Source organism: Staurois parvus, unplaced genomic scaffold, assembly GCF_062004578.1.
Source record: "Staurois parvus isolate SC_StPar_1 unplaced genomic scaffold, SC_StPar_1.0 ptg000022l, whole genome shotgun sequence".
NCBI lineage: Eukaryota > Metazoa > Chordata > Amphibia > Anura > Ranidae > Staurois > Staurois parvus.
Window position 1 is genome coordinate 2,554,563 of NW_028317818.1, and position 12,798 is coordinate 2,567,360.

The window sequence follows — 12,798 nt, forward strand, 5'->3', positions numbered from 1 at the left end:
TTCCTAACAAGCTGTCATTAAACTGCTAAGCTTCATAGGTTATTGAGCTACTATTTGTAAGAAACACCAGCCAGTAAATTTCCAAATTTCAGACTGTGAACTTTCAACTTTCAGACTGCTCATGAGTTTATTTTCACATTTGCTGTTTTACATTCCCACAAGGCTCAAAAGCCTTGGATAGTCATCTGACAATGTGGTGTGCTTGGATCACTAGCCTTTGCAGCCCCAGGGGGGACGTAACACTGCTATGTCATCTGGGCATAAAGCACAATGCATTAAAAGCTCTGTCTCTGTTGAGGCATGCCACACAGTATTTGGTGGTGGAGAGATGTATTTGCAGATGGAGTAATAGCCAATTTGGGGGAACAAAAGGAGAATGATGACACAAAGAAAAAAGATGGAGTGTTTTACACCTTTATACTTTTTTCCATTTAGACCCAGTCATATATGTCATTGGCTATAGCAAATTTGTCATCTTCTGTCCTTTTAAAAGTTAGGCTACTGCAAGTGTCTGCTGATAAGACAAAAACATGTCCATGGGCATAAAAGAGAGATTTGGCAATGAAGTCAAAGGGAATGTATAGTGGTTTATACATTTTTACTTATTATGGGCAGGACTTAAAAAACATATTTTTCTGGTCAGTTGAAACTATTTAATTAAATTAAATTCAAATTGACCTTAAACCAATATAGTTTCCCTTTAAAATAATGTTTGTATGACACATCTCTCACTCACATTTCTAATGGGTAGAAAACTGCTGTGTGTTTGGCATGCATAATAATTCACCTTTTCCAGAGCTGCTCTAAGGTTGAAATGATTAGTGTGTACTATTTAAACTACGTATAATAAACATAGCTGTGTAATTACCTGGAAGCCTAAAAAACAAACTATTGATGGTCCTTGAGGACTGGCATAGGAAACACAATATTTAATACAGTTTATTAAAAGAAAAACAAGTAAGTTGTAGCAAGTAAAGTCTTCTGTTTTATTATGATGTGTCCATACTTGTAGAAATGTTGCAAATATACCAAAAGTAGTGTTTAAAAATGGTGTATGCAATACTTTTTTTTTCTTTTTTTTAACAGACAAAGCAGCTAAAACGCTACCCTGTGGTTTGATTACTGCGGCTTTGCCTTCAGTAGAAATACATTTAAAAACCTACCAATGAAATTAGTTCATCAAAAAGACGTCACACTGTTGTTCAGTAAAAGTGAACAATGAAAAAATACTGTTTTCAGATAGTAAAATAATTTCAGATAGTAAAACCATCTGAGACACATTTTAGCAAAGGTTATCAAATGCTATATATACAGATTAAATTAAAAATGTGCACATTAGATATATATTTTTTAATATAGATATAGATAAAAAAAATGTAAATCCCACAGCATAGCAAAGATGATCTCTCGGTATACCCGTTACTTTTAATCATTGTGCCAATATGGGAAACTTCCCAATAATAATCTTAATGTCATCTTTGGCGGGATATAATAAATGTTATTTTTTTCAGTACCTTTAATAATAACCATATAACACCATATTTTAAAAACATAAAAAACATCTTAAAAATATTGCTTAGATAAAAATCTCTAGTTAGTGTCAAAGAAGTTGTGCATCAAGGTCGTATTTCTCACAAAACTTATCTGTAAATGGAATACAGGTTAGGTACTCACACCATTCACACTTGATATGGTAAAAATAGAATAAAAACACTAGACCAGAGAACAGTCCAAAAAATATGAGTAGAAATATAATTATCTGGCATCTCTTCCGGTATAAGTCAAATTTGCCGAAACTAATATACGGAAGAAATGCAAAAGATAAAAAGAAGCCGCTAATAAAGCCAGAAATATGAGCAAAATTGTCAATCCAAGGAAGGAGTCCAAACGTGAATAGGAAGATGACAACAGCAAGCAATTTGAAGAAAGCCCTCCACGGTCTTGCTAGAATCTGCCAGCTTTGAAAGAGTTCGACAAAAAGGCAAGCCAAGATTCCAAACTGAGATCCAGCTGGTCCAACCTAGTCAAAATTAAAAATATTAAACTATAATTTATGTAGGAAATAAAAATGTTATTACTAAATAAAATAGCATGGCCTGTTAACACTGGCAAAAGAGATGTATACTTATACTGTAAACCAGTATGTAATAGATTAAAGCTGAACGTCGTGCAAACATCTAAATACACAGATGAAATGCATGCAAGGGAGTGGTTTTATATATCAACTTAATTGTACTACTTTTCATCCAGTTTTCAGATTTACACCACACTTTCTGGCAAGAAGAGAGACCTGGTTTTTCGCTATTGCAGTTCAGCAACACTTATAGGTCTAATACACACTCCACACACTGACTGGGTAATAGGCTTTCTTATCTGTTTTATCCACCTATCAGCATGCTCTTTCTCCCTCCTTCAGTCTGAGCTTTGCTATACATGGACCAAAAAAGGCTGATATCTAGTGAAATGTAGGTACTTACACTTCATACATTTTAGGAAAATACATTCATCCTTAAAGAAAGTAAGTTACAAACAACAGCAATACTCATTGTCAGGACAGCAAATATAGAGGGGAGTATTTTACTGATTCCCCAATTTATATTACTGTTAATGCAGATATATGCTAGATGTATGCTGAAGGATTTATGCACATCAGATGAAATATAAAACAGTAATTTAAGGGTAGAAGTGCAAAGTTCATGTTCAAATAAGTACAAATGCTGATATAGCCTTAACTACTTCAATACTATTTTTCCAGTCTTTTCACCCATGTTAAAATACACATTTTAGGCTGAAGATTCTTTAACCCCCCCCAGCGTTATACATTTTCAGAAAGCAAAAGCCCTGGAGAATAAAATGGTGGTAGCTGCAATTGTTTATAGCACATGATATTAGCGCACGTTTCTTAAATGCAAATTTTCAGGAAAAAAAGTTAATTTTACTGCATAACAACAGAATATATTACCTGTTTTTGATAAATTATAACAGATGATATAACAGATAAAGTTGCAATGACTAAATCAATACCAAACATGTCATGCCTTAAAATTGCGTACACACTTAAAATGGCAATAAGCTTCAGTACCCAAAATTGTCCATTGACTATACTTTAAAAGTCTTTTATATGTTATCACCTAAGTACCTTTGCACAACATCACATCTCACAGAGTGGTGTAGATGGGATTTTATGGGGTGCTCTGGGGAGCGGTGGCCCTAGCAAGTTCACCAATCACCTGAAGTTAGCTGCATATAACCCATACATACTATAAGCATGCAAGTCCTGTGTCCTGTACTGTACAATTAAGATACTTTATTTGAGCAAAATAATTTTTAAAATATAACACAGTCCATAGAGCCATTTAAAGCACTATCAAGAAAAGTAACATACACTATACTGCCAAAAGTATTGTGCCTTTCCACGCACATGAACTTTAATGGCATCCCAGTCTTAGTCTGTAGGGTTCAATATTGCGTTGGCCCACCCTTTGCAGCCATAGCAGCTTCAATTCTTCTGGAAAAGCTGTCCACAAGGTTTAGGAGTGTGTCTTTGGGAATGTTTGACCATATTTCCAGAAGCGTATTTGTGAGATCAGGCAATGATGTTGGGTGAGAAGGCCTGGCTCACAGTCCCCTCTCTAATTCATCCCAAAGGTGTTCTATCAGGTTGAGGTCAGGAGTCTGTGCAGGTCAGTCAAGTTCCTTCCCCCCAAGCTCGCTTATCTATGTCTTTATGGACCTTGTTTTGTGCACTGGTGTGATTGGAACAAATGAATCCAATGATTTGGAGGGGTGTCCCAATACCTCTGGCAATATATTGTAAGTTAAAACAAAATCTCATTCTAGGCCCAATTATCACAACTAATAAAATAGTACCCAGCGTGATAAGGGAGCCAACCACTGCCACTCCTTTCTTACCCTTTATTAAGGACCTGAAAGGATTTTTTTACTGCAAAAATTGAGATGCAAGACTTATGCATACATTTCGCTTAAAAAAACTACTTTTTTAAATTATTCCAGGAAAACATACTGCATGTTATACAGCAAGGTTGCATTAATCCATGACATGTCAAACATTTTGCTGTCAAACATAATAAATCCGCCAATGACCTATGACTATTTGCACTCAAACATTCCCAGCAACATTTCCTCTGCTGAGAGATTTAGAAAGCTCTGCAACAAGAGATGTATTTTCACTCTGAACCCACTGAACCCGAACAGGCTAAATGAGGAAATAGATGTCAGCACTATTCTCTATTAGTTTCATTATTTTGTTCATAATTTAATAGTGGAAATTATGGCTATTTTTTGGTATAATTAGGCAATTGTAATTATTTTCTTCCCTAAATATATTACAGCTCCCCCTTCTCTAAATATGCCCATTTTTCTGAAATAGTCTCCACCTTCTCCCTATCAATTACCTAATAGTGTTACATTGTTTCCTTCAGTAGTTAGTCTCCTAGATGTTTATGGTTTCAACACTCCCTCTAGTGGTCTTTCTCATGAGATACATATTAATAGGTTATGTTACAAAAGCAGCACATCTTTTATGTTTATTTTTTTTATTAAAAGCAGCTTGAAATACATAGATCCTTCTCTTTTTTTTATATGAAGTCTCCCTTTTTAACAGTCCCGTGCTCAAATAAACTTTTTAGTTTTTGCAATTTGCTGCATTCTGCTGCCTGCCCCCAGTTCCGTAACCGTATAACTGTCATGCCATAGAGCACTCCTTAGGCTTGAGAAAGGAAGCAAACCTTCAAAACACATTGCCTAGAAACCCCAACTGTTCCCTTCTAACCTGGAACAATCTCTTCTCCACTAAATGAGGACCTGCCAGAACACCACCATTTTTGCAAAAATGACGGTGAAAAAAACCTGCCTGCTGCATTTTGTAGAATCAAGCGATTCTTTCTCCAGCATAGAAATATATTTTTTATTTGCTGATCTGCTGCTGGCACACCAGAAGGTGGTTGCAGTATGGAAAAAGTACATGGGTAGCCTAGGCTGCATAAAAAGGTGTGGTATGAAGGGCACTGTGCCAAGTTGTTGGCCAACTCAGTAAAAGTCAAATACAAAGACCAACTGTAATGTAATGAGTTGCTATAGTGTTGAAGGTAGGTCTTGCGGGTTTGGTTTGTCCTTCAGTTTGTGGGTAGTGTGAGGTAGAGAAAGACTCTGTTACCCCCAGCTTCTTACACAAAGTTCTCCAGAATCAAGAAATGAACTTGGAACACGATACTGGCAGATATGTCATGATTTCTAACAATATGGGAAGATAAGAAGAGAGAAGACAATGCTTTGACTGTAGGTAGTCCAGACAATGGTACAAAGTGATACATTTTAGAAAAGTGATCCACTATGACCCATATTACAGTCATACCAGCAGATTTGGGTAGATCTGTGATAAAGTCTATGGTCAAATCTGTCCAAGGTTGTCGAGTTGTGGTGGATGGTTGTAGCAAGCCGGTGGCTAATATGCATGGAATTTTATTAGCAGCACAACTTGGACAGGTGGCCACATAATCTGTAACATCTTTTTTTCATACCTGGCCACCAAACATGGCGCTCCAAAGTCTTCAGGGTGATAGTGACACTAGGATGACCAGACAATACTCTTCATGTGCCCAAAGAAGTACAGCCTTCCTGAGACTACAAACAGACAACCGGGCAGCATCTTCAGATCGTGGAGAATACAATTCTTGGCTTCCTGTAATTGTTGTAGAAGGGCTGTGGAGATTAGTGCAACAAGCTAGTGTGGTGAAATTATGTACTGTTCAATGGGCTGAACAACTTCAGAAGTTTCAAACTGTCTGGAAAGTGCATCAGCTTTCTTGTTCTTGTGTCCTGGCACATAAGAGAGGGTAAATTGAAACGCTATTACAGAGAAGGAAAGAGAGAGAGACATTTGTATAATGGTCTCTACCATTGACAATGGGTTTTACTGGTGCCATACCCCTTAATGAAAAGACACTGAAAAATGGGACCCAAACAAAAAAGAAACTAATGGGGCTTTACTAGGCACCATACTGACAAAACTCCATACACAGATTATGAAAGTATATATCTTTATTCCACAGCACTAAAAGCATAACTGAGATAGAGAATCTGAACATAAATAGTGCTGTATGTATAAAAACATGTAGACATTACATGTTGTGACTGTACAAATCATCAGGTTTGATATACAAAATATTACAAAGAATTCCCATATACAATACAATGGGTGTATATACAGCTTGTGTGTAGTATCTTGAGATCTTTTTTTTTCCTCCTACGCATTTCGCAGGACAAAAGCCTGCTTCCTTAGGGAGATTTTGCACACAGTTCAAACGATGGCACCTGATTTTCCATGAGGCAGCCAAGGAGCCACGATCATATAGATCCCAGAAGACTGTTTAATCAACAGTTGCAAAAAGGAAGAAGATGTGGGCATGCCAAATTGTAGGATTAGGCCCATTCTATCACCATCTCAAAGTTTTCAAGGTAGACCTTTAGCTCCATAAATGAACTGCAATATTATTGCAGACATTATGGTGCCTTGTACACATTATTAATAATATTACTGTTGGGTGCGGCCCTATTAGTTTCTTTTTTGTTAGGGTCCCATTTTTCAGTTAAAATTGAAACGTAAAAAGAAAAGAGTCCATCAGGTCAGACTTCATGAGGACTGGTAATAATGCTATGATCTCTTCTCTTGACATGCTGCTTTCCAAGCTCCTTGAAACATAATACCTGATTTCTGGTCAAAAAGTTGTTAAGCCATACAGTTGATATGGCTATGTCCACTTTAGCTGTTCTGTTCTTTGGTTAAAAATAAATCAGGCATATTTTACATTTGTGGTGAACCTATCATTCTTTTTCTATCATACTTTTGCTGCTTCTGTGGATTGAAAATATACTGCTTTGTTTTTCATCGGGGCTTTCATACTTTTTTTCCCTCAACCAACATTGCTATCCTTCCTTCCTTGGGTAAAATCCCAGATTTCCTTCCAAAATGCCATGTTTTATCCACTGGAAATAAAACTCCTTTTTTATTCTTGAAAACTTTGTTCTTATTCCCTTCTTCCTCTTCTGCTCAATCTTCATTTGAGGAAGAATTATGATTAATCACCACCTCCAAATCAGAGAAAGTGGATGGATCAAAGTTAGAGGTTTTATATGGTGGAGCCTATGATGCAAACATTACATCAAGTTCTAAAGCTCTATTTTATAGGACATAAAACACTGCATCAAAGCAGTGTAAAGAAAGAAGTGACTTGGTTCTCAGTCCAAGAGACTCTGAGAGGAAGAATCCTTTGAATTATCTAGCTGTTACTAGTCCAAAGCAGGTAAAAAGAAGAATCTCCTAAACCCCCTTCAGTGATTATATAGGCTATACCCTTGTAGCAAGGTGGGCATCAGCAGCAGGGAACTAAACTGTGTAGACACAGCTCATCTCTAGGTAGTAACTCATAACCCTCTCTGACCCTGGAAGAAGCCCTAATAATGAGACAACCTTCTGCATAAAAAAGAAGCTGAAGGCATTGTCTGGTAAGGTACTGTGATATATATATATATATATATATATATACAGTTGTGTTCTACCCACAAATGCATTGGGAACACTACACATTCTATTCCAAATCAAAACTGTACATCTGTGTTGCATGGAATCAACCAACTTCTGGCACCTGTGAACAGGTATTCCAGCCCAGGATGATTGGACTACATTCCACAGTTCTTCTCTATTTGTTGGTTTTGCCTCAGAAACTGCATTTTTGATGTCACCCCACAAGTTTTCTATTGGATTAAGATCCGGGGATTGGGCTGGCCACTCCATAACGTCAATCTTGTTGGTCTGTAACCAAGATGTTGCACGTTTACTGGTGTCTTTGGGGTCATTGTCTTGATGGAACACCCAATTCAAAAGCATTTCCTCTTCAGCATAAGGCAGCATGACTTATTCAAGTATTCTGATGTATTCAAACTGATCCATGATCCCTGGTATGCGATAAATAGGCCCAACACCGTAGTATGAGAAACATCCCCATATCATGATGCTTGCGCAACCATGCTTCACTGTCTTCACAGTGTACTGTGGTTTGAATTCAGTGTTTGGGGGTCGTCTGACAAACTGTCTCCGGCCACTAGACCCAAAAAGAACAATCTTACTTTCATCAGTCCACAAAATGTTGTGTCATTTCTCTTTAGGCCAGTCAATGTGCTCTTTGGCAAATTGTAACCTCTTCAACACATGTCTTTTTTTCAACAGTGGGACTTTGCGGGGCTTCTTGCAGATAGCTTGGCTTCACATAGGCGTCTTCTAATTGTAACAGTACTCACAGGTAACTTTAGACCTTCTTTGATCTTCCTGGAGCTGATTGTTGGCTGTTGGCTGAGTCCTTGCCATTTTGGCTATTCTTCTATCCATTTGAATGGTAGTTTTTCGCTTTCTTCTACGTCTTTCAGATTTTGGTTGCCATTTGAAAGCATTTGCGCTCATTTTAGCTGAGCAGCCTATCATTTTCTGCACTTCTTTATATGTTTTCCCCTCTCCAATCAACTTTTTAAACAAGGTACGCTGTTCTTCTGAACAATGTCTGGAACGACCCATTTTCCTCAGAATTTCAGAGAGAAATGCACTGTAACCAGCATGTACAACATTTGCTGCATTCCTTCCTTAAATAAGGGCAATAATTGCCACCTGTTTTTCAAAGAATGAATGACCTCACTAATAGAACTCCACACTGCTATTATTTTGAACATGCCCCTTTCAATTAGTGATTCAATTACACAGAATCAGCAGCATGCATGTCATGACTGTTGGGTCTGTTGGATTTCTATTACTCTACTACACCTGCTAGTCAATTATTTGCCATGTAGAAATATAATTTCTACCAAAAACAGTGATTGATCAGGTTAGTGATGTCTGACTGCTATTATTTTGAACACAACTATATATATATATATATATATATATATATATATAAAAAACAAGAGTTCTTGTAAAACCCATACTGGAATCAAAGTGATATAAAGAGAAATAATAATAACAAGAAATCTCCTTAGAAGAAAAATGGAATCCAGACTGCATGTCCTTCCAGCAATAGCACTTCCCTGCATGAGTAGTAAAGAGGCTCAATGTTTCATGTGTGAAAGTCACTACCATACACTCAGAACCACCATAATAGAGATGGACAGTATGGAGGAACTTGCATGCAAGAGGCAGGCTGGAGTGGCAGAAGGTGGCCAGTAGTCCCATGTGTAAGAACAGAATATAATTCACAAACACTACTTCAAGAATGTTTGGACAAAAAATGGAGAAAGGACCCAGGAAACATTCAGAGCCATTCTACAAAGATGGAACGTAGAAGTAGAAAATGTAGCAGGAAAAAGGGAACATAGGTTACTTGCAAGGTAGACCACCTAGGACAGCGGTTCTCAACCTGGGGGTCGCGACCCCTTTGGGGGTCGAACGACACTTTCCCAGGGGTTGCCTAAGACCATTGGAAAACACATATTTCCGATGGCCTTAAGAACCGAGACACCGCTCCTTGATCCGTCTCCAGGTGTGGGCGGGATGACATGCCGTCCCTGTCATCTGGACACACCCCCGGGATCAATCCTTCCTCGTCGGTGATTGGCCGCCGGAACTGTAGCTCAGGAGAGGCACAAAGGCGGCCAATCACCGGCAAGGAGGTGGAGCTTGGAAAGGAGGAGCCGAGCGGCACCGCGAAGATCGAGCGAGTGAAGAGGAGGAGAGCGGCCGGAGAAGGAAGACATCTGACCGGTAAGTGTCTGTACCATGGGAGAGGGAGGGAGCGAGCGAGCCCAGGCTGGAGCAGGGGTCAGCAAGGTAAGTATCATTGGTGTCAGTGGGAGGAATAGTGCCCAATCATTGGTGTCACTAATACCAATGATGGGGCACTATTCCTACCCCCACTGACACCAACGATGGGGCACTATTCCTCCCCCCACTGACACCAACGATGGGGCACTATTCCTCCCACTGACACCAACGATGGGGCACTATTCCTCCCACTGATACCAACGATGGGGCACTATTCCTCCCACTGACACCAATGTTGGGGCACTATTGCTCCCCCTGATACCAACGATGGGGCACTATTCCTCCCACTGACACCAACGATGGGGCACTATTCCTCCCACTGACACCAACGATGGGGCACTATACTTCCCACTGATACCAACGATGGGGCACTATTCCTCCCACTGACACCAATGTTGGGGCACTATTGCTCCCCCTGATACCAATGATGGGGCACTATTCCTCCCACTGACACCAATGATGGGGCACTATTCCTCCCACTGATACCAATGATGGGGCACTATTCCTCCCACTGACACCAGTGTTGGGGCACTATTCCTCCCACTGACACCAGTGTTGGGGCACTATTCCTCCCACTGATACCAGTGATGGGACACTTTTCCTCCCACTGACATCAGTGATGGGACACTATTCCTCCCACTGACACCAATGATGGGGCACTATTCCCCCCACTGACACCAATGATGGGGCACTATTCCCCCCACTGACACCAATGATGGGGCACTATTCCCCCCACTGACACCAATGATGGGGCACTATTCCCCCCACTGGCACCTATGATGGGGCACTATTCCTCCCACTGACACCAACGATGGGGCACTATTCCTCCCCCCACTGACACCAACGATGGGGCACTATTCCTCCCACTGACACCAATGATGGGGCACTATTCCTCCCACTGATACCAACGATGGGGCACTATTCCTCCCACTGATACCAACGATGGGGCACTATTCCTCCCACTGACACCAACGATGGGGCACTATTCCTCCCACTGACACCAACGATGGGGCACTATACCTCCCACTGACACCAACGATGGGGCACTATTCCTCCCACTGACACCAATGTTGGGGCACTATTGCTCCCCCTGATACCAATGATGGGGCACTATTCCTCCCACTGACACCAATGATGGGGGCACTATTCCTCCCACTGATACCAATGATGGGGCACTATTCCTCCCACTGACACCAATGATGGGGCACTATTCCTCCCACTGATACCAATGATGGGGCACTATTCCTCCCACTGACACCAGTGTTGGGGCACAATTCCTCCCACTGATACCAGTGATGGGGCACTTTTCCTCCCACTGACACCAGTGATGGGGCACTATTCCTCCCACTGACACCAATGATGGGGCACTATTCCCCCCACTGACAACAATGATGGGGTACTATTCCCCCCACTGACACCAATGATGGGGCACTATTCCCCCCACTGACACCAATGATGGGGCACTATTCCCCCCACTGACACCAATGATGGGGCACTATTCCCCCCACTGACACCTATGATGGGGCACTATTCCTCCCACTGACACCAATGATGGGGCACTATTCCTCCCACTGACACCTATGATGGGGCACTATTCCTCCGACTGATACCAATGATGGGGCACTATTCCTCCCACTGACACCAATGATGGGGCACTATTCCTCCCACTGACACCAATGATGGGGTACTATTCCTCCCACTGACACCAATGATGGGGCACTATTCCCCCCACTGACACCTATGATGGGGCACTATTCCTCCCACTGACACCAATGATGGGGCACTATTCCTACCACTGACACCAATGATGGGGCACTATTCCTACCACTGATACCAATGATGGGGCACTATTCCTCCCACTGACACCAATAATGGGGCACTATTCCTACCACTGATGCCAATGATGGGGCACTATTCCTCCCATTGACATCAGTGATGGGACACTATTCCTCCCACTGACACCAACGATGGGGCACTATTCCTCCCACTGACACCAATGACGTGGCACTACTCCTCCCACTGCAAAATTACAGTTATGAAGTAGCAACGAAAATAATTTTATGGTTGGGGGTCACCACAACATGAGGAACTGTATTAAGGGGTCGCGGCATTAGAAAGGTTGAGAACCACTGACCTAGGACAACCATTAAATGATGGAGCACACTGTACCTACTATGATAAAAATCTGGTCGCCTACACTTTGGATTTTATATAAGAACAACAAGGAGATATAGAATGATTCAGGAAACCCTGGTTCTGAGTGAGAGGGAGCCACTAATATACAAATTACATTCTTTTTATGCCTACCAATGGCAAGGGACAAGAAATCGCTTTAGGGAAGACAAGTGGAACCTGAAAATATGTACTCATCCTGGCTCTTTACAGGTGAATTGATCCCTCTCATTCAGGTGTGCTTGTCACAGAATGTAGCAGACAAAAGGAGTAGGTAGAACATTTAAGTAAAGAGGCTGTTGTGATAAGGATGGAAAAAGGATCAACAGGTTACGCTACAGTAATGCTTTAGTAACTTAGTTGCAACCCCCCCCCCCCCCCTCAGTAATGTGCCTGCCTTATTTTTATACATGTTACTATATAGCAAGCAGGCAATGTTAGGCGTAACTATTAGAAAGCCAACAAACTAAAACTGGCTATACTGTAGATGAGTCGTTTTTTTACATTCAGTCAGAGGGCTGAACAAAAAAAATGAACAGATTCCTCCATCCACACAAATGAGGAGGATGAAGTAATCTCCCTTGCCGACAATTGACAAAAGTTTTCCAACTTGTCTGTTCAACCAAGGTCAACTCCTGCCAAGCAGGGATGGCCACACACTGAACGAAATTTGGCCGGTCTCAGCTGAATGGGCCGAATTTCAATCTGTCTATGGCCAGCTTTAGCTTCATTGAGGCACCTTGTATTCCATTTTTCTTGTATTGTTTTTTAATAAACAGGCAAACGTTTGCATGTTCACTAGC

The 12,798-nt window shown here is 40.8% G+C and overlaps 1 protein-coding gene across 2 annotated transcripts in view; it reads right to left on the reverse strand.

The window, feature by feature from the left end:
• Window positions 1–962: 962 nt before the first annotated feature.
• RHBDF1 (rhomboid 5 homolog 1) overlaps window positions 963–12,798 on the reverse strand; it is a 187,423-nt gene continuing 175,587 nt past the window's right edge. For both annotated transcript variants that reach the window (XM_089691722.1, XM_089691731.1), the window contains one exon: window positions 963–2,020. In XM_089691722.1, the coding sequence (XP_089547848.1) occupies window positions 1,601–2,020 (420 nt within the window). In that variant the 3' untranslated portion in view covers window positions 963–1,600. The remainder of the gene's footprint in view (window positions 2,021–12,798) is intronic.